Source organism: Ammospiza nelsoni, chromosome 12, assembly GCF_027579445.1.
Source record: "Ammospiza nelsoni isolate bAmmNel1 chromosome 12, bAmmNel1.pri, whole genome shotgun sequence".
NCBI classification, from domain to species: domain Eukaryota; kingdom Metazoa; phylum Chordata; class Aves; order Passeriformes; family Passerellidae; genus Ammospiza; species Ammospiza nelsoni.
Genome location: NC_080644.1, coordinates 4,783,510 through 4,806,375, shown reverse-complemented (window position 1 = coordinate 4,806,375; position 22,866 = coordinate 4,783,510). Strand labels below are relative to the sequence as shown.

The following is a 22,866-nucleotide window of genomic DNA, read 5'->3' as shown; positions in this document are numbered from 1 at the left end:
TGCACACAGGTGTCACCATGTTCACTGCCTTGGTGTGAGAGCAAGGCAATAACAACCAGTTGTAGAGAAGAAAATTGTGGTAAATTTGTCTCTCTCACAAGAATTTTTCATCCAGGAACTTTCAAATCATGAGGCCACTCAACAAACCAATTTAAAGTGACATGAAGCCAAGATTTCATCCTCACAACACATAAAACCACAAAAAAGTTACAGTTAAAGAAATGAGTTGAAATCCTTAGGCATGGTCAGTTGTGGCACTTTCCTTTTAAACTCTGTGCATGCATGAAGGGTCAAAGTGTCACAAATATTTGACACAGCCACTATGAAAGAAGAAACTCATCTAGACACACAAACTGGATATTCTTACCATAGCCCCTGAGAAAGAGATACACTCAAATGAGAAACTGTCTTAAAATCAAAGACTGGGAGAAAAAAAAAATTGTGAATTACCCAAAAGGTGGTGGGGATTCTTACCTGCATTCTTTCCAGGGGATCTGTGTGACTACAAGCCTTATTGATGAGGTATATATGCTCCATATATTCTGTTATCCTTTGAAGGAAACTCAAGGGCTCGTTGAAGACAATGGGCATTGTGATCTTGGACAGCTCCTACATAACCAAAGGGCAGGTTGATTTCTTAGACACAACACTAAGTAAACAACTGGCAACAACAAGAATTTTGGAAAAATGTTGTGGGTGAGTTTATTTATAGTATTCCTCAAAGGATATTTGGCAAGCCTGATACAGACCTCTAAGTACTACAGCTGAAAGAACTGCAGAACCCCACTTGCAATCTGAAATAACAACTTAAAACATTGATCCAGCTAACCTAATGAATTCACAGAGAATGTTACCTTCTCTGCTGTGCTCTGTGTAAAGCAGAAGAGGTTAAATTTCCCTAGGTAGCAACAATAATGTGCCAAGCAGCTCCGTGCTGATACTGAAGTGCCACACACTCCTTAGAAAACCTCACCTGCTTATTTGCATAAAATCTATCTATTTCACTGCAGCAACCACAAATTATTTTTTTAAAGGAACATTTACATAGAGAATAGCACTTGAATTGCTCTAACAGATTTTAGTGGTTTATTTAAGCAGCCTGTTATTTGTGTCAGACCATTTCTGGTTCCCTGTGTGGATAAAGACAGACACGAAGTTCACACAGAGATTTCCAATTCCCCAGGTCTTTTACTACACCCAAGCAAATTTGGCTGTTTGATTAAAGTTGCACTCATGGGCATTAAAACAGCTATGTAAGTGCTTAAAATTTATCAGAAAGCAGAATGCCACCAGATGAAGTTAATGCAACATTTTCCTCACTTTGGCACAAGGAAGGGGAGAAAAATGTTAACCTTAACTGACTGCAACTGATTTGGTCCAAGCAAAAGTTTGAGTAGATAGGTCACTCATCCCACCAAAAGGAGTGTTGAGAGAACAACTGTATCTCCTAGATCATATGAATTAATAAAACAAACTCCTAAAACATCTTTTGTTGAGTAAAGAATAAAAAAAAAAAGAGCAGGTAAGAGAGCATTGTGTCAATCAAACATATTTGATTATATTTTAATGGCTTTAGTCTAGTTCTTATAGGACAGTCTCAGAAATGCAATCCACATACTATAACACCTAAAGAAGATATGGAAATAGTACTGTAAATAAATAAATGTTGAGATTTTGGGAGTTGTTGTTTCCTAGTTAAAAAAAGGAAAATGCACCATATGTTATTTTGTGTCTTGATGTTTAAGCAATAAAATTAATCAGCTGACATTAGGAGACCTAATACAGATGCTTCATTCAAGCCAACTTACCAGTCCAATGCATTTTTTTAATATGCTCCACACACTAAAATCACTTCTAGAAAACATTGGGGCAGGTAATGATGTCCTATAATGGGAAAAAAAAAAATCCAGCTGTCATTATGAGCCCACTAAACAACAAACCTTTTTCTTTTCCATTGAAGCAACTTCTAAAGGAAGCAAAGCATCACCCCAGGCTTGGCAGAGGAAGCAGACATGTGAAATGACGTTCCAGGCCCAGAGGATCACCCTCTCCCATGAGAACAGCAATACCCCAAAGGTGTGAGCCAGCCCATGCTCCACTCCCATCTCCTCTGCAGCTCTCAGTGTTTACCTGTGTCTCTTAATCCCATTTTCTTGTATCTCTGTTTCTCCATTATGCTTTTCAGTCTTATTGCTTTGGTGTGGCTCTAGATCAAGCATTTCTGGACATTTATGATTTGCTTCTGAAAACTCTCCTGAAGAATTGTCAGAATCAAAGCCTGTATAAAAACCAAAAGGCAACAGTTTTCTTAGGAGCCTTACCATGCCACAGAGTGCCACTCACATTTTGCAAGTGTCACACCTGAAGTACACTTAGACTAGGTTAGTTTATTCCAAAGAGTAGCAGAGTGAAGACCCTTATTAAGTGACCTAATTTCCAGGAGTATTAAGAGCCAATTATTGCATTAGAATCAAGAATTATCATCTTCACACTGCTGAATATAATACTAATTTAGAATCTTAAAAGTTCTTGAGTAGCTCCTAATGAGATTAGCTGCATTTTCTCTTTTCCAGAGCTGCACTGTAATTACAGTAATTTGTTGCAGTTATGTACTTTTCCTTCCATTTTAAATAGACTAAATGCTGTCTTCTGCCATTAACTTTTTTACAAAGCAGTACTTCAACTTTATTTTAACCTTCCAATGGCTGCTTTTGCTGTATTAGAGCAATTCATGCAAGGCACACACTCCAGAAACAAAAAGCTGCACTTTTTTCAGGGATCAAGACCAGGGCAATAACATCCAGAACTGCACCAGGAAGTCTCAGTGATATGATCTTATTTGGTAAACAGCAGGTGCAATGGGTGATGTCATGTCTTGCCCTGTCTCCTACATTTTGTGTCACAAGAATGTAATTACACAGCAATAACCACACCTTGGTACTCTTAGTACTCAACTGGGAAGCATGACAGTCACATATAGATTCAGGTCATTAAAATGAGGACTGCCCTGAAACACCTGTCTTAAAAAAACCTTCAGTCAACTGACAACAAAATAGTTCTGATTTTAAACTAGTATTTTTAATCATATTAGATTTTTTTGGAACCTGTTACAGTACACGCAGCAAAATTATCAGCTTAACTATAAGTTGGAAAAAAAAAGCTTTTTGGTACAATACCCTCACCCAAAAAACTGATCAAGGTCACACAACAACAAGGAACAGCATCACTTCAATGAGATTAGCACACCTAAATGTAAAAGTAAAGCTTCACAACAGGGATAGTCCACTGGCTTATAGAGGAATAGTTCTGAAAAAGATTACTGTAATTTCACTCTTTATACTGCACCTGAAACCCTGCTAATCCTATCAAATGCTCATTGTGTTATCCACATTAGTGTTTGCTTCCTATGATTCAGAATTGGTTTGTTCTGTTCCTGTAAAACACAAGAGGAATTTGGAGTATATATATTTTTATGGACAACAATATGTCATTGGTAAGTAAATAAATGCCAACTCAAATGAGTGTCTTGGAGACAAACAACAAAAATTAAATCCCTGCTCCAGAAAAGGAAGTACATCAGAAGGGTAAGTCTGCTTTTATTAGACTGCACTTCCACCTAATTACTTTAAAAAAACACCAAACCAAAACCACAGTGGTACATAGCCAGATAATCACAGACTTGCAGCTGCACTTTCCACCTTGGCATTACATGACTTATCCACTGCAAGCCCATAGAGAAAGATTAGGAAGGTGCTTCTCAATGAAGTTCTAGGTATTATAGCTCTATTAAGAACTATCCAGACACTGTTTTATGCAGAGGGAGTAGATCTGGAAGAAAAACAGAAGTGATTGTTGTAGTTTTTCTAAGTTGCAAAAAGAGCCTTACACCAGCTGCCAATAAAGCTTTGAAGCTGAGAAACTAAGTAGGTTAGAGTTACTTACAGGACAGTTTTCATACTGAAAAGCCACTGGGAGTGAGGATAAAAATGGAGATTTAAAAGGAGGATGGGAACCAGAGACAGAAATACAATTAGCTTAATCAGAAGTCCCACTTACATGTGTTAAGAGTAAAATAAAAGCTTTTAAAAAGTCTTAAACTTTCAAAGTAAAATACTTAAGTTGGGTGCCAACATAAATCTATTTCAAGAGCTTAAAGAAAAATGACTTGCCAGTAACTTTAGTTCTCTTGGCCTTCCTCTTCCACATCCTGCAAATGAACTGAGTCCACTCAGAGTGTGCTGCCCATGAGCCAAGGCAGCAGAGGCCCTGCTTGAGTCATGGGCAGGGACATCACCTCCCCTTGGGACACCCAGCAACTTCCCTGAGCAATAATTATTGTCAGCCAGGGCAGAAGGGGAATCAAAACACCTGGGCATTGAGAGCCCTCAGATATAAAAAAGGAATAGGGATAAACATGCTGGAATGCAGACAGCAAGTGGAGCAAGAGGGATTGTTTTTCTTTGCCAGAAATTAACCATTCTCCCCTTTCCAAAATAAGCCCATTGTCACAAGCTGTAGCTGATGGAGGCAGGTTGGCCTTTCACAACATCTGCAGTTCTTACACAGGCATTGATTCAGTCTGATCCAGACAGAAGGAAAATATATCAGTTTGGCAGATAGCCTCACTTCCTCCTCCCCACCTGAGAGCAACAACACCCTCACAAATACACCTGGCTGGATGAACCAGCTGAGCCTCATGGGCACAGAACACATTTCTGTGGAACTGCAGGCTAATATTTAAAAAAGCAAAATTAAATTATTTGTGTTCTCAAAAATAAATTACCCTGCTAAACAGCCAGGTATTTTCCTGCTTTGTGGCAACACTTCCACAAAACACTTTGGCAAAAAGATACCTGACAATGTTAATGAAGGATACAGCTCAAAAGAGGTCCCTGCTGGCATACGGTCTTTACAAAGTCTGTAATGGCATTAACACACCCAAGGTGACAGAGAGCAAAGCTATATGCACCTTGTCTCACAGAAAACCTCAAAGAATTTGAAATTAATCTAAGGATTGACCACCTTTATCCTGATCCAGCCTCAGAGAAGGTGGCCACTGGAATTTGAGAAAAAGCAGGATCTTGGCAGCTGTGATGTCTGGAATGAACTGAGATCACAGGAAACATTCCCTAGGGGAGGACTCATTCACCAGGGGAGGCTGTCAGGTGTCAGCAATGCTAATAACCTCTGACTGCAAAGAAACTTCTCCCCATGAAACTTTGTCACCAACTGATCCATCCCCTTGATTCATCAACACCCCAGTCCATGCTGCAGCTCCCCAGGTGCCATCATCATCCTGTCAGGGACAAACCATGTGCCAGGAGGATGATTCCCAAGCACACAGCACACAATGCCCTCCACGACCATGTCCTTTGGATGAGATGGAGTGTCAGAAACAGGAAACTTCTCAGCCAAGGAGTTAAATCCAGCACTACAAAAATCAGGGGTCTCCTTAGGAGACATTTGTATTCTCCAAGTGGATGTCATTAATTAATAACTATGGAAAAGCTGAGACTTCCTCAAGGAGTGAGTCCATACTACCTTAAAGGAGGCAGGAAACTATCTGGGCTGCTGCTGAGTGTGCTGCAGAATTCTGGAGTGACTCCCACACAGTTCAAATGCTTTAAGCCTGGTACAGGAAACAAACACCAGCACCCAATTCCTAAAACCAGTGAACTGTGGGAACACACTGCAGCTCCTTCTGGGGAAAGCAGGGCCTAGGATGCAGCAGGAGCAAGAGAAAAGTATGGTGCACACACTGTTTTCATCTCAACACTAAAACACAGCTGGAAAATCTGCTCATTCCTGGCAGCCACATTCCAATCCTAGACTTTGAGCAGATTAAGTACATCTGAAGGCAGCTTCTGCCCTTCCACTGATCTGACCTAAAAACAAGGAGAGCATCCTTGGAAAGAGCAGACTGAGGAGCCTGCCAAGGGAATTTCATTTTTTTTTAAATCAGAATTTGGAACCTCAGATCCTGAAGTTTTCACTGGGAAACCTGGAAGCTCACCTTGGCTCAGAAAGGATTGTGATTGTGGACTTGATCTCCTAGGAGTACTGCACCTACACCTGCCATGTCCAGACCATTACAAAACTAAGAGACAGGCAGGCACTACCAGGACCCATTTACACCTAAAAATTCACTAAAGCACCACGTGAAAGATCCACAGTGCTAACAGGAGCAGAGAATTACCACAGACATCAGCAGCCAGGGAACATGAATGCAGAGAGGCCCATTCACAGTGGTTCTTAGTGTCACATTTCTGAATGACCTGGACAAGACACAGCCACAAAGAACCAGGTCTGACCTCACTAGGTCTGTGCAAATAACTCATCAAACTGTCAGCATCTCCTAAAGCACGCAGCTGGAGAAAGGCATTGAGCATCTGTCCTTAAAGACAGACAGTCCTGAGGGAGAACCAATCTGAAGCAAAGTATTCCAAACCTAGCACTCCTCTTAAACCAAGTACCAGGCTCCAAAAAACACATATAACATATATACATATACATATATATATACATATATACACATATATACATATAGATATAAACTTATCTCTTGCCAGCACATTCACCCCTGTGGAAGAATAAGATGAGGATGGAACAAGGAGTGCTCACAGAACTGATAGACAACACCCCAGTGGGAGGAAAAAGAGGAAGAAGAGGAAAAAGGACAAAACCAGAGAGTCTAAATGCAGATGAGCCAAACACCAAGGGCTGTGCAGTTCTGCAGCAAGGGACAAAGGAATGCATCACCATCAACAACACAGACCTCATGTTTAGAGGTACATTTCTTTTCACATCTTTTTCAGTGTAAAAAAAAATCTAGCTCATTTATGGCAGTAACCCTGAGCTCACCATTATTAATGACACACAGAAATGGTACAATGGTTTGATTTTACAGATGAATTTGGAGTACTAGTCCCCATCACTCCCAGCTGGCATGAATGCAAACCAAATTTCCTCTCTCCTCTGTGACATAGTTGTGACAAGTCCTGTACAGTCTGCTGTCAGTCACACTGCTTCACCCAGCCCCCTCTGTTTATTCCTCACATGAATTTCCAACCAACCATGTCTAAGTCTACCTTACCCACTTCTATCTACCACGCTACTTCCATTCCTACAGCTTTCACACTTACCATTATTCTCTTTTCCTTCCTGTGATTTTATATTAACTACTGTGCACTCAGTATTTCTCATTTCACCTCTGCTACAGGATTTCTTGAGGGACATTTCAGTGGAAATCTTTAAAATTGTTTGAAATCTTTAAGAGGATTTCCTTTTTCTTTATTAAAATACTTCAAGCATTTTATTTCACCACTAAAACCATCTAAAGCTCTTATAAATAACTATTCATTCTCATTAGTTGAAAGCAAAGTACTATTTGATACACTGCTCAAGTGTGAAGTGATTCATGTTTGCTTTTTTAGAGAAAATAGGATTGCAAAGACTTTTGGCTCCCTATCTTGAAAACATACTTTTACAGCAAATTGTTTCTGACTAGAAAAACATTTTCTACTTCAATTCTTTAGGATAAGTTTTCCATTAAAATAAAAAAATAAATACAATAACAATAAAAACAACCCACAGGAAATACTTCACCTTTCAAAGGGCCCACTACTCAAGCTGCTATCAAATTGATTTTCACAGAAAATAAAAGCAAGACCTGGCCACTAAAAGACTGTTATAGTGATGAAATAATAACTGGCATTAAGCTTTAACAAAAAACCCCCTCATTTCCAAGCCTGAACACGAGCTACAATTTTCTGCTTTTCAGAAGACAGCACTACAAGTTTTACCAACCCAAGTTCACTTTTGATTTATTATTAACAGCCATACATTACCAGCCCCCCACCACACAGACAATGCAATTTATAGGGGTTTTATCCCCTTGGCACCGTGCCCACCACTCACCCGTAACGGCATCATAAAACTCCTCTTCACTGTTCATCCTTCAGGGTGAAATCTGGTGCAGCCACTGCAGTGCTCTCTAATGCATCCTTGAACTTGATTTAAAGTATCTGAGTGCTGTCAGGGTCTTCTTTTGCAAATATCCAGCTGCTTCAGATGATCTATTTGACAAGACAGGGAAACAGAATTAGCAGCTTCCACATTTCTCCTGTGTACAAACGCTCACACTTGACAAACACTAATTTTCCTGTTTCTTCCCATGGCAAAAGATGGATTTCTGCATTCATAAGTAAACAGCTTTCTTTGATAACCACAGTAATTTTGAAGACAACTACTACCTGCCACAAGAACAGCTGATTTACTGTGTCACACTTCTCTCTGTATAAATACTTCACACACATTACTGCAAAATGTATCTTATTTACAGCAAGTTAAATTTCAGGCAAGTGCAGCTAGAAGGAGCAGAGAAGTGAGAGAAGAAAAAGCCAGCTGGCAAACCAAAAATTCTCCTTAGCAAGAGGATAAGCCTTACTGCATCTTTAACCAAGAAAGCTGGGAACAAGAACCTTGGTATCTCAAAGTCTGACCACTGCATGAAAATGCTGGGCCTGACTCTACATCATGCAATCAATATGTAGAGACCCTGGGAGAAGTTCTGTCAGGCTACTGCTATGCACTCTCCAAGAGAAAACTGGAGATTTTTCCCTTTAAAAGGAATGTAAAGAACCAACAAACTCTTCCTCAATAGAACCACGCACTCTGCAAATAACTTACAGATTTATGTAGCATTCCACCTTTACTTTATGGATGAACTAAATTAGATTTTTTTCCAGATGGTTGACAATGGTGTAATGCAAATATTTTTACCTCACCCAATTTTAGTTTAAGGAGAAGAATGAGAAAATTTTGTTTTCATTCTTACAAACGTCCGCCAGGTTCCAAGAATGAGCCAAGTACACAGCAATAAATGACAGTATGGCAATGCTATCAATATCTCCCCCAAAACAACCTCAATCTGTCACTCTCAATTTTTTCTGATCCTGAAGATTCCACTGCTTTTGTGACAGTTTTTTCTCCAGAGTAATTATAATTGCACAATTCCATTCCAATTAAGAGAAACAAAGGCAGAAGTGCACTCTGCTCCTAGGAGAAGAGTGTACCATGTTTGAAGCCAATTCCTTCTTTTTCTCTGCAAGAAACCAGACTGTGTTTCAAGTCTTTTTCCCCTCACTGCCCAAAACAAAAGCTGTTTGAATGTCTCATACATTCAGTTCTTCTAACTGTCCATTCAGAGGGAGGAGCTAAACCAGCCTATTATGAGACTCATCTAAATTAATGAATTTATGTTTGCCTTGAAGTGGTTAATGTCTTTCAAGGATAGGTATTTCAGTTTGTCACTTTTCCCTTAGGAACCTCCCATCTCCTTGCTACTACAGGATTTTATATCAATCTCTGCACCAGCAATATCATATTTACAAGTCCTCACCCTCCAAGTGTCTTTGAAGAAGCAAGACATTTATGCTTTCAATTGTCTGCAAGCACTGCATCCTTCTAGCAAAACAGCTGGCAATATTTCCAAAAGGAAACTTATATATGTACAAGACACAGCCCTCTCATGATCAGGACTACAACTACATTATTTTCTCCATGGTTTCTTGCATCTTCCCTTCTTCTGTTTAGTCTTGTATAGAAGGCATTAAGAAATAAAAATTATGATTTACAAAACTGTCATATATCATTAAGAGCCTTGAATAAATAAGATCATACAGATGAATGCCAGTTTCTCCTCTCCCTTGTCCTGCACAATAATAATTGCATTACAAAAGGCCTTGTGAAGTGGAACTACATCCCACAGTTTCACTGCAGAGACAACAAAGCTTTCCTATAAAAACACTCACCAAGTACAAATGAAGTGACCAGAATCAGAGACAAATGAAAAGCAAAGTTATCTTGTGCTGTCCTGACATCTACCTCACACCACACCTGAAGCTCACTGCTCTGAAAATTCAATCATAACCTGTAAGTTATATACAAAATATACACTGAAATCACTTTAAATAGTTACAGTTACAAATTTTCCTAAAGTGTTAGGAACATTTTAAAAAAGAAAAAAAAGTATGTACTTTGCTGAGTTACACTAGGAATAACTTCCCACTTGCATCACTTCTTTTACATTCAGTTCTTTTATACAGCAGACAGTAACATGAATTTGCATGTAGCTGAACACACAGTGATAACAGCATTCAGCTTTCATGAGCCAAAACAATGGGATTAAATCCTGTTCTCTTACTAAGAGTAACAGCAAAAGTTACTTTTAACTAGGCTGAAATACCAGAAGACAAAAACATTCTGGTGGCCTCATATTCAGTATATGCAATATGTATTTCCTCTTCCATTCCCTGATGTTCCCAGAAGAATTTACCTGCACACCAGCAAGGGTGGTGGGCAGCTTTTATCAAAATTGCCATTGAAAGAAGAGTGCACCACTCCTGTGTCAGACAGACCTTCAGGAGCCCAGGCCCAGCTGCTCTCCTGGAAAATATTCCACACAGATAAACATCCTGTCATGGTCTCACCTTTCAGTGCTACAGAGCACAAGGAACACAAAGCTTGGAAATTTTCCTGCATACACAGTAATCAACAGGAATGTAACAAACAGGTTTCCACACAGATTGCACTTGTTGAGAGAACACTTTCAGCAGCTGAGGTTTGCTGCTTTACAGGCTAAAATTATCTCAGGGGGCTTCACTTTCCAGGCAGGGCCAAGGGGCTGGGCCTGGGTGCCCAAGACAGAGATATCCAAAAATGTGCTTTTCTTTAGGGGATCTCAGCCCTCAGCCCAGCTGAGAGACACAGACACCCAGAAATGTGCTTTTCTTAGGGGATCTCAGCCCAGCTGAGAGACAGACACCCAGAAATGTGCTTTTCTTAGGGGATCTCAGCCCACCTGCACCCACCAAACCATCTTATCAATAACAGAGAAAAGTTGCAAGTACAGGCACCTCAAGAGAACTGGAAAATCCTCCTTTAATGATGCCAACACACCCCTGGCCACAACCAGGATGGTTAACAGGATAAGCAACAAAGCTTATCTACTTCCTCATATTTTATGGCTAATGGATTGGTACGAATTTATTTATTATGTTCCATGGCAGGAGATGGAATGAGATGAGCTTTAAGGCCCTTTCCAACCCAAACCATCCTATGGCACTGTGATAACATTAAAACCCCTTTAAATTCTCATAGTTCATCACACATTCCTGACTGATGACCATGGATAGCCCCTTTCTTAAAGGACATGAGGATTTTGCAAATGCAAAGGACAAAACAAAGCATGCAGCTGAAGTAAAAACTGCAGGAACACATCCACAGCACACCTTGAAATAGGTTCTACAGAGGGGAGAGATGACTCAGAATTCCAGAATTCCTGCCTTCCAGAACTAGATCTGTCACAGGAGAGGGGACAAACAGAAAGGGCAGTTCCCAAACACCAGGCAGGTCCCAGGAGGAGCTCAGGAGCAAACTCCCTTCTCCACAGCCTGGATGCAGAGCATGTAACAAACTATTCCCACCAGCCACAGTCCCAGCCAGGGCCCACGAGCAAGGAAGAACAAAGTGGTGGTGAATAATGTCCCACAAAGTGCTCTGTCAGGCACAGAGCTGAACCTGTCACTCGGCAGTGACAAGCCCCAGCTGATGTGGCTGCCAATAACACGCTCTGCATGCAAAGCTCTCCGCAGGTCACAGTGTCCCCTACAAGGTCACAGTCCCCAGCAGCAGAAGGCACACAAATTCCCTTCCAGAAATACACCAGTCCCAGACTCTGCACAAGTCCTATTTTAAACCATTTCCTCCCACTTGAACTTATTTTAAAACCAGGACAACAAAAGTGCAAGACTTTGCAAATCACTTTATAAATCACTTGATAAACTGCCTAACGTGCTCCAGGCATTCTGTGATGTGCATGTGAGCATTTCTGTGAGGAGATGCACATTCCACCTTCAGGGCTGCTTCCAAAACCAGTGTGTGGGAACACACTGCCTTTATCTTGGGAAATTAGTAATCCCTCAAATTTGTCATTTCGTAGGCTTGTTCCCTGTCAAATTTCATTTTTCAGGAGAAAAGTAACAAAAACAACCAACTTATTTCAACCATGTTCCTGGATCCTAGGAACTTATACATCAATTAAAGAACCCCAAAAATTTGTATCCCTGTAAAAATTTCAACCTGTAACTACCCTAAATTAATCTGACTGACTAGTTCCTCTATCCTAACTTGTTCTTCCAGGTTAATCCTCAACAAAGACCCAGCTGGATAAGCAAAAGTTACTCCTCCTTAAAGAAACATTTACATTTCTATAGAAAGAGCAGCATTTACAATGAGTGGCTCACAGGGCTGGAATGTGGCTCAGCAAGCTCAGGTTTGAAGCTGGCTGGGGACAGCTGCAGTGCCTTTTTGCTCCAGACCTCAAGCTGAAATTTCTCATCATGCAGCAGTTCTGGAAAGCTTTGCTGACATCACCCTGCTAAATTAAAAATCCTTTTTTTTTTTTTTTTTTGCTTTGAAATCACATGTTCTAGCTCTACATGATATATATTAAAACACTTGGTTCTGCTCATTACACAGATATTGAATCTACTTGTGAAATCCAGAAGCCTTTAAGTAAAAGGAAGTAGAGAATCAATAAGCAGTCATTAAAATAACCCCAGAGGTTCACCAGCACGAGCAGGTAGGGTGGTAGGAGTTCAATTCCCTGGAATTGAGAGTGCCACCAAAGAATTCATGAACTAGCACATTCATCAGCTTTTTCACATGCCTATCAAGGTTTCGTTAGGTGTGCATTTCCACAGAAAATTTTAAAATCATTTGAGTTTCTTAACATAAAAAGAGAAAAATCACAAGTAATTAAGAAAAAGGAAGAAGGAAAAAAAAGTCACTTGGGACCTTCCTCATGAAAAACATTTTCATTACTTTGATATGAAAAGGACAAGGGAGAACGTGACTTTTTAAACTGACAAGAGGGCAGATTTATGTTTTATATTAGAATGAAATTCTTCCATGTGAGGGTGGGGAGGCCCTGGCACAGGGAAGCTGTGGCTGCCCCTGGATCCCTGGCAGTGCCCAGGGCCAGGCTGGACAGGGCTTGGAGCACCTGGGACAGTGGAAGGTGTCCCTGCCCATGGAAGGAGATGGAATGAGATGAGCTTTAAGGTCCCTCCCAACCCAAAAAATTCTGTGATTCTGTGACATCCTCAGTTCAGGATGTACCTTCTGTCCAGAAAGAAACTCCCAAAGAGCCAAAAGAAGATCAAACATCCACATCCTTCATAATAACAGCAAAAATAAGAAATGGGGAAAAAAAAAAGAACAAAATCCCCCAGTGTACAACATGACTGCTGGAATAAGAGCCAACCCCATCATCTCTTGAGTTGCCAGCTGAAATAAAACATTGCTGTAGTACTTCAAGGGACAGGAATAAATAACTTGAACTAACAGATAAATATTCATGTGTGTTTAATTCATACACATCTCCTGAAAACATCAAACTGCAGCGTTTCATCTCTGAATGAAAGCTTCAGCAAAGATGAATCTTAATTGACTCATGAAATTAGGTTACCAGCAACACTGGATCTAAAACATCCACAAAAATTAGCCAAGAAGCAAATTTAATTGGCAATTTAGATGAACTGTTACATACTTCAGTTCTCTTCAGCCAGAGAACAGCCACACACAGACAGCAGAACCCAGGAGAGGATTTTCTTTACCAAGTGAGATTTGTTTTAGTCCAAAGTTTGAATGCAATACTATCTGCCAGATGTCTTGGCAGGATAAAGTTCTCTGCAACCACAGCAAGACAAGGGCAACTTCCTTCTCAAATCTGTTAAATAAAGTGCAGAGAGGCTGAGGGAGGAGATCAGCTGAACACTCAGGCCACTGTCACTTTTCCATTTCTTGGGAGATTGCAGCTGTCCCTACCACAGGCTTTTATGTAGTTGGGAGTTATTAAATGGCCTGGGGACATTTCAGTGCCAGCACTTGAAACAATGGTGACAACAAACTGAACATCTGAGAGGTTGGCTTTGAACAAATGAGCTGAGCCATTTATGACAGGCAGAATCACATTCTGTTCTCTCAGAAATACCAATTTTTGGTGATGCTTCACAGGAATTAAGAGACAACTGGAACACTACAAGTCTGGCTTTCAAAGGAGCAAATGCCACAAAACCTGTTTCTGCATCAGAACAAATGACAGTAACTGTCCCACACATTAATCACTGTCCCAGCCCAAAGCTCCAGTGCTGCTACCACAAGCATTATTTATTTAGCATAAAAATTGTAAAGATGAATCTGGACAGAAAAAATCCTCCCAGAATAATCTCAATTACCTATGGAATCAATGGCTATTCCCCACTTTCACTTCACCAAAAGTTCTGTTCCATAGCCAAGGATATTGGCTTGCAGAACTTCCCTCAGTGTAACAAACAGATCAAAGAAATTTGATTCCAGCAGATTAATATTTTTTATACAAAACACTTCATTGAAATTCATACAGAATTCTGTAAATGTTCTCTTTTCTTAACACTACCTCAATATCAGAGACATTTTTCCACCTGAGAGCATCTGATACAGCATTTTTCAGACTCTGCAACCTTCCCTTGGAAACTATTTCATGGCCCATGACTGTAAAAGATGACAGAATTCTGTTCTCCATACCTCTAGCATTATGATGCATAATGCTAGGTTTGATCAGGAGTGATAAATCAGCTCATTTCTAGCCACACTGTTCAAAAATAAATCATTCAATACTGTATTGTACAACTAGTTATTTCTTAGTTGTTTCCTGGGGATCTGTTTTATCTTACTTGCAAGAGAGAAGGTGGGAAGTAATCAATAACTCCAAGCACAGTGGCTTTGCACACAAGTGTCAGTGGATACATCATTAATCATTTAGGAACACTTCTTTGAAGATTAAATTAAGAATGCTTGGGTATTTCTCATCATAATGCAACCACCCCTGCAAATTGATCACTAAAGCTTATGAACATGAAGACAGTTTCAGCATAAAATATCACTGGAGAAAACCCCTAGAACAGCAAAAATAGTTCTATGTGTAAGTTCATAGATCTTCCTCCTCAAAGGCAGCTTTGTCTCTGTGGATTCTCTCCAGGCAGATGCAGGTTTACATTCACTCTGCACAAGGTACTTTGGAAATAATTTTCACAGAAACTCTTAGACAATTATGGCAGCAATTATATTGCAAATAAAGCAGGAGGATGAGAGTGACTAACCCAGTGCAAAGCCCTACAGTAGAAGAAATCATATTTTTATGCCTACCACCAACTCCTCACACACACAGATTCCACAGCATGAGCACCTGCACAAAGCTAACAGACAATTTCTGAAGGGGGTTTTAAGAAGTCAGATTTTATGCTATGATTGAATTTCCTTTAAAGCTGCATTTACAGTAAATACCTACTGGATTCCAGGATAAGGTTGCCATTCTCTTTGCTTTAAAATGAAACAAAATTAACTTTGACTCCTCAAAACAGGATAATTTATCTCCATTTAGAGCCCAGTTTTAATGAAGAACCCACCCAGCTATGTGCTCAGTAACATTAACCCACCTGGGTAACAAGTTTAGCACTTTGTTTAAAACAAAAGCATGTAAACAAAGTTATTTACACCTCTGAAGATGGGCAACATTTCTGTTCCACTATTGAACAACCACTCAGCAGTTTCACTGTTCAAGTGCACAGCCCAGAAAGAATCCATGCATGGGGCAGTTCTGCTCTCCTGGATAAGTTTTCCTTTCAGCCAGCACAGGCTGCTGAAGGGCCCCTGAGGTACAGGAGGGAGAGGGAATTTCTCTGCAGCCTTAACACACACAGGATTCATCACTGAGAGCTACTAAAGGGATTCTGATCCTCACCTGGCTGCCCTGACATGCTGTAGGGAGCAGAGGAGCTGGTTAGTGATTTACTGAGCTGAACAGGGATGTGAACCACAGACACCTCAGAATTCTCACACTTCACCCACCTTCAACCTCCACTGCCTGTAACTATCACTAGAATCAAAACACTGTGAGATCTACTAACAGATTCTTTCGGGAGTCCTAAAAGAATTTACTCAGAAGTGTAAAAATAACACTCATAAAAATATAATGACATTATTTATCCAGTCACGAAAACACATTTCCTGACAAATAACCTAAGCACACAAACTTTACAACACCCCAGAGGTTCAGAGCACCCCAAGAGCCTTTATCTCATCCAAAACTGGCCAGCACAGCAAAGGAACTGGACTGGAGCAGGAACAGCAGAGAGCACTCTGGTCTAACACCAAGCACAGCCACTCTGTGTCCAACAGAGCAGAGACAGCCCAAGTTTGGGACTGCAGAACCAAGAGGGCCAAGACTGAAAAGTCCAGCTCTGCTTCTGCAGCTGCAGGGACAATTCACCTTTTGTGAACCCTCCCTCCCAGCAGATGGACAAACAAGGCCAGGAACACAACACTCTGCAGCCTCTGCATTTTCTGAATGGAGAGCTGCTGCAATCTACTACAAACCTGTCTCATTAAATCATGTGCATAATAAAATAAACTGAATTAATCTAAATGATCTGTCTAGACCAGCAAATGAATTTCCAATTGTAACTGTATTTAAGTAAAGAAAAAAAAAAAATCAAGTTTAAGTAAGCTTAGCCTATTCTTGTAACTTATTGATCCTGAAAATGAAGACATTATCTTTGTGCACTGAATCAACAATACATTTTTAAAGAGTATAACTGAAAGTTATGGTAAGCCACATTTGACACAATCTAATTGCTTGTTGCTCTCTCCTGCAATTTGCTTTTACAAGCCTTTAAAGATACAAAGTAAATAATTACATCATCATACGTTTGTCTGCATAGTAATTATTAAGATGCAAGGACTGAGATAATGAATTCTTGAATTCCAAGTTCTGTGGTGGTCTATTCCATAAAATAATGAAACTCATTAAAGATTTGCCATAAAGCATAACTTCTATTTTTTTTTTTTGCAACAGAAAGAACATCAAAGTCCCCTATCTCCAAAGTGGCAGACACAGAGTGACCAATTTGTTCCTTGCTCCCACTTTCCAATTTATTCAGCTTGGAGAAGATATCCATGTGATCAGCTGCACATCTGCAAGCTCAGCAACAACATTCCAGTTCTTGAGCACTCCTAATTTAACACATACTCTTTGCATGCCTCATTTTGTGCATTTCTTCCAAGAATTGTAAGAACCAAACATTTTAGTTGCTTCACAAAGAAGAGACTAAACACTAAGCATTTTACAACATCATATCAGTGTCAAATACAGAGATTTCTTATATTTCCATGAGACAGGTGACAAAATTGATGCTGAATGAAGGACTAGAAAAATGGCACCTCATAAACAGAAGGCCTAGATATGAACAGCATGATGTAACATTGCATTTGTTCAAGGACAAGCTACTTCAAATATCAAAGGTTATAAATTAACTGCTTAAAAATTCAGCGTAGTTGCAGGCTAATCTTGCTTTCAAACAACAGCAAAACAAAAAAAAAAAAAATCATCTGACTGGCACTACAAACAGTGATTTAAAAATATAGCCTTATCAAAGCAAAAGAAGCCTGATTGGGACGTTTTCCAGCCAAGACTGAGATAACAGAAAGCAAAGCTTTCCACCTTTGTTCTAGGTCAGCATATGTGAAGTTCACACAGCAGAATTCACAAGAAGAAAGACTGAAAGAAATACCAGCTCCAGTCATAAGATCTACCAGCAAGTACCTATCATGGAAAGCAGTAACAGTACTGAAAGTGACTTAAAAAAAACCATCCGAGGGTGGAAACGATCTTCTGTGATCAGTTACCAAAATGTGTCAGCAAACAAATAACAAATAACCACTCTGCTTTTCAATGTTGCACCAACTGAAACCTTCAGCCCATCTAGTCCCTAACTGTCTGTAGGGTTTGTTGGCTTATCACCATTTTCTATCTCCAAATTTTGCCTTCTGTTTCTCAGATAATTTTGGCATGGCTGAAGAGCCAGTTCTGGATGAAAAATGCCATATTTTTTCCTGGACAGCAGACATCTCAGCATTTCCTTTTGAGGACTTCCTGAAGTTACAAGCTCATCATGAGGTGCTGTTGGTTCAGGAAAGCAACAATGAGAATCACTGCTGGTCCTCTCCCTGACTGCCCTCAGCTCTCTGTCATGTGGTCAAACATGTGTATGGCTCCACAACTATTTTAAGAAAAAGCTGTGTTTACTGTAACTGAAAACCCAAGGGGTTATTCAGGGGAAAATCAGCACTTGGAATTTCTTGCTTCCATGCTAGTTTAGCCAGTTCTCCTGGTCCCATCCCACGGCACAGCGCCTGATGTTTGGAAGTGACCCAAGTCACTGCTTCCAGAAATTACCCTGAGGTTTCAAAGTCCCTGAGCACGCTGGTGTAAAGTTTGTTAAGCTGATAACACATGTGGTTGCCCCCAGATGGCAAAATGAATGTGGATTTATAGAACTGCAGAAGGTTAAGCTGGAAAGACCAAATTTATTTTTCCTTGCACGCAAAGCTTTAGAAAAGGAAACACTATGGGAAGAGTGGTGCAAATCAACACTGCAGATCTACCACGCTTCCTTTTTTGCTTTCCTGGAATCTCAAATGAAAGCTATGTAATTCTGAGAAAATTCACAGTAAATGGAAGAAGTATCTGCTTGCACTCAACACGCTTTGGCAGCTACTTCTGAGAGGAAACACGAAGTTATTGCACACATAAAAGCCAGGAGGTGATTTTGAAACTACATTTGAAATTCTGGCCTGCAAGTGCTGCACAGTAACAAACTGCTTCCAAAAGAAGTCCTGAACACAAACATACAGAGAGCACAAACATGATCAATAACCAAATTAAACAAATGGCATCTTGTACCTTTATTACCATGCAGAAGTTCTGGTGGCATGTTATTTAAAAAAAAGCCTTTTTTCCTCCTATTTTTCCCATCTTGCTTTTCTTGTTCTCTGTAAGAGAAACATCGAGTAGGTAACTGAAAAACAAAATTAAAAATAAAAAACCAACCCCAAATAAACCCTAACTGCTTCAGCTGTGACCTAAAAGGCCCCTTGAGGCTCTGCAATGTGCTGAAAGCGAGCCCAGCACATTCCTCTGGGGAGCGGGGCGCCGGAGCCTCCTTTGCTCAACACCCAGCTGCGAAAGCGATCGGAAAAATCTGGGAAAATCAGAAATATCCCAAGGCTGGGGCTGCCAGAGCGGCACTGACCGCGGCCTCTGCACGGCCCCGGGATGGGGGCACGGGGCAGGGCTGGGCCGGGACGGGATCGCGGCACGGGGGGAATCACGGTACTGGGGGAAATCACGGTACCGGGGGAAATCACGGTACCGGGTTAAATTACGGTACCGGGGGAAATCACAGTACTGGGTTAAATCACGGTACTGGGTTAAATCACGGTACCGGGGGAAATCACAGTACTGGGTTAAATCACGGTACTGGGTTAAATCACGGTACCGGGGGAAATCACAGTACTGGGTTAAATCACGGTACTGGGTTAAATCGCGGTGCCGGGCATGGCTCTGCACTGGGCAGGACTCACAGCACCGCGGACGGCTCTGCACGGGCACGGCTCAGCACCGGGCAGGATTCGCAGCACCGGGCAGGGCTCAGCACCTCAGCCCAGCGCTGCCCACGCTGCAGGTCGGGCCTGCGGCCCGCAGCGCCCCGAGACACCCCGGCAGATCAAGGCCCCCCGGGCCGCCGGGACGGGAGAGAAGCGTTGAGGCGGCCGCCCCACCGCCCGCCCCCGCCGCACTGACAGCGCGGCCCGCGGCCCGCTGAGGACGGGACGGGACCGCCGAGCCGGGCCCGAGCGGGGCCGTGGGGGCGTTGGGGCCGGCGAGGGGAGCGGAGCCCCGGGGTAGCGGAACGCGGAGCGCGGCGCGGCGGCCCCGGGCCCGGCCCGCGGCGTTACCTGCACCGGCTCCAGCGACGGCACCGCGGACACCGAGGCGGAAGTGCGGCCCTGGCCGCGGTTGATTGACAGGCGCCATCGCCAATCGCAGAGCGCGACCGCGCCCCGCCGTTGCCAAGACGACGAATCAGCTCCCCGTTCCCCGCTGGGAGGCAGGGCGAATGCTAATGAGGCACCGAGCCTGACCGCCCCGGGCCGCGCCACCGCTGGGGAGACCGCTGGCCAATGGCGCAGGGCATATGCAAATAAGGGCGTGGCTATGCAGATAAGGCGGTACCGGCAGTCCCCGCGGCCGGGGACGCCTCCCCGAGCGAGTTCCCAGAGGCTTTTTGGGTTCCCCCGGGAAGAATGAACACCTTGTGGCTGCTCTCACCTCTGGGATTTGTAGGGCATTTTAACTGGGAGGTTATCCCACAGTGCAGGTTTGGCTCGCCATAACCTTGCAGGAAAATATGGCATTCTCAAACAGAGATTAGATTTAAAAACCCCTTCTTTCATCAGTCTTTGGATAATTTATCAGGGCAGGGGTCTCCAGCTGCAAATTTACCTGTAGATGCTGTAACTAGATAAGGGCTAACATGAAATCAAGCAGGTTTGTGAGGTTATATAACTTATAAACCATCATCCCTGTGGTTGTCCATTCCTTCATCCCATCAACCTCCTCCATGTCCTGTCACTCACAGCAGCTCAATGACACCTCAAAATGGTCCACTGAGACATCTATGAGTGGGTCCAATGATACCCCCAGAGAAATGGTCCACGGAGACATCTATGAGTGTGAAATGGTGGGGAGCGAAAGAGGGAGATGAGGCACAAATACTTATCCTCAAAATTATCTTCTCTTGTTGATTCAGCTCTCAGTGCAAAGCAAGCAGAGGGATGAGCAGATTAACTCTGCAGCTCGCTCATCAGAGGTGGATGCAGATGTTCTCTAACAAGGGAATGGCTGCAAGGGCAGCGGGGCAAATCTGAACCAAAAATCATCACAAGATCTGAACCAAAAGTCATCACAAAATCTGAACCGCCCCTTTGCTGCAGAGCTCCCTCTGGCTATCCCCAAATACTTCTACTGTTGATTCTGGAGTGTTGCTCACCCCCAAACAGGCTGGCAGCTCCTGGCCCTCAGCCACGTGCTGACAATGCAGGAGGCACAAATTACCTGTGATAATGCTCCTTGCTCTGGCACAAGTGTAAACATTCAGTGAAATCCCCAGGGGGATTTCTCACACACCCTGGGATTGAGTGTTTTGGGTGGGCACAGCTGCCTCCAAGGATGCCTCTTGGTCCTTCTCAGCCCGGTCTTGCCATACCCACATGTTATTTCACCCCTTTATTTACCCATCTTTAAGGAGTACAAACCTTGGGGACTAAAGGATAATTTGGATCACTCCAAATATGTTCATAATGTTTTCCTTATTTGCCCAGTAATACATTTTTTCCCCATAAGCTCCAATTCAGCCACCCCTCTTGGATTGCTCAACCTTAGAAGTCCCAACATGAAGCACAGAAATATTTCTGCTGCAGCTTTTAAGCAAAGCCCCACAAACAGAAAGTAATCAGGAATTTAAATTATTATTATTATTTTCTGACAGTGCAGGCCTTTGTCATGACTGAGCAGCTGATCTGGAAGAGTTCTCCAAAAGGACCACAGCAAGACAAATCCACTGATTAGATGACCAAGATATAATGAATTTTTGTAGCTTTTTCTGGTTCTTAATTGAAGGCATGGGCATCCTTCTCCAAGCAAGTTTGTAAGCATTTCAGCTAGATTTCCATGCTTAGCAAAAATGAGGATAATTGACAATTTCTTCCTTTTATAAATATTCATGGGCTATTCTCTAGCAATCTAACTCCATAAAACCCCAAAATTGAACAGGGAGAAGAATTTAACTCTGTATTTGTCTCCCTTCTGCATTGGCATTGAGGGAGGAGAGCAGTTACCTCCTAAAGGAGATGGCAGGGAAATTTTGCCTTGTTGGCAAAGTTTTGCAATGGTAAAGTAATTAAACAGAGGGTTTAGAGGGGAAAGTGTTGGGCAACTGTCTCAGGCATAGGTGCAACCATCAGCTCCACCTACAATAATCCCAAGTGCTTCCCTCCTGTGGAGAAACACAATCCCCTTAGAAAACTGATCCCTTGTCACTGCAGCAGATTTGGGAATCCTAAATGGTGATACAAGGGCAGAACGGAAAACAAAAAACCTAGAGATGTTGATGTAGAAATATTTCAAAGAAATGTTGCAGCAGAAATGCTGATTGTCAGCAGCCCATCCATCACCCATGGACACAAAGGCCTCTTCCCTCCTCCTCCTCCAAACCTTCCAGCAGCCAAAGCAGTCACTCAGTCCCAACGTGTTCAGGCAAGTTGTCCAGCTCTGGGAAGCTCCTTTTAGTCCTTGGCTCCTCGCCAGGGAGTTTCAAAACCAAACCCATTTGTTCAGTGAAGGCTCCAGCAGCTCCAGCTCGGTGCTCCTGTCCCTGCTCCCGGCTGGAATTCCCAGCCCTGCTCCTGCCCAGCAGAGTCCTCACAGCTCTGTCCACATGGAAATGCCCCCAGCCCTCCTGAGCACCCACACCTTAGAGGAGTGAGGGGCTTGTCCACACTTGAAAGATTGTTTGGATTGAGGGACAGTGGGAACTGAAAGCAGAATGGGAATCCCAAAATATCTCTGGGCAAAAAAGCCCCAGGTTATCAAAGCAGTTGATGGGAGGGTTTTCAAGGTCTCTGTCTTCCTGCATGCCTATAGGAGTGAGCCTGACACAGCTCTGCAAAATGGGAAACAAATAAATTTTCCATAATCTGAAAAATAAAGATTTCCTCCTGTAGTCTAGCTCATTTTAAAAGACAGTAATTTTGAGTTCTATTGGCAGTAATAGATTGTTTTGAGCTGCTAGCACTGAAAAAGGGAAGATAGTGTGAAAGAGCTACCGTCACAGAAATTTATTTAATATAAGAAAATATTAAAAA

The 22,866-nt window shown here is 42.1% G+C and overlaps 1 protein-coding gene across 1 annotated transcript in view; it reads right to left on the bottom strand.

Moving 5' to 3' along the window:
• OSBPL2 (oxysterol binding protein like 2) overlaps positions 1–20,000 on the bottom strand; it is a 33,182-nt gene extending 13,182 nt beyond the window's left edge. Inside the window, exons 1-6 of the mRNA XM_059480605.1 lie at positions 19,900–20,000; positions 18,845–18,933; positions 7,918–8,075; positions 2,131–2,278; positions 1,809–1,884; positions 475–609 (exon numbers count right to left, since the gene is read on the bottom strand). Of these exons, the coding sequence (XP_059336588.1) occupies positions 475–609; positions 1,809–1,884; positions 2,131–2,278; positions 7,918–7,954 (396 nt within the window). The 5' untranslated portion in view covers positions 7,955–8,075; positions 18,845–18,933; positions 19,900–20,000. The remainder of the gene's footprint in view (positions 1–474; positions 610–1,808; positions 1,885–2,130; positions 2,279–7,917; positions 8,076–18,844; positions 18,934–19,899) is intronic.
• Positions 20,001–22,866: the final 2,866 nt, after the last annotated feature.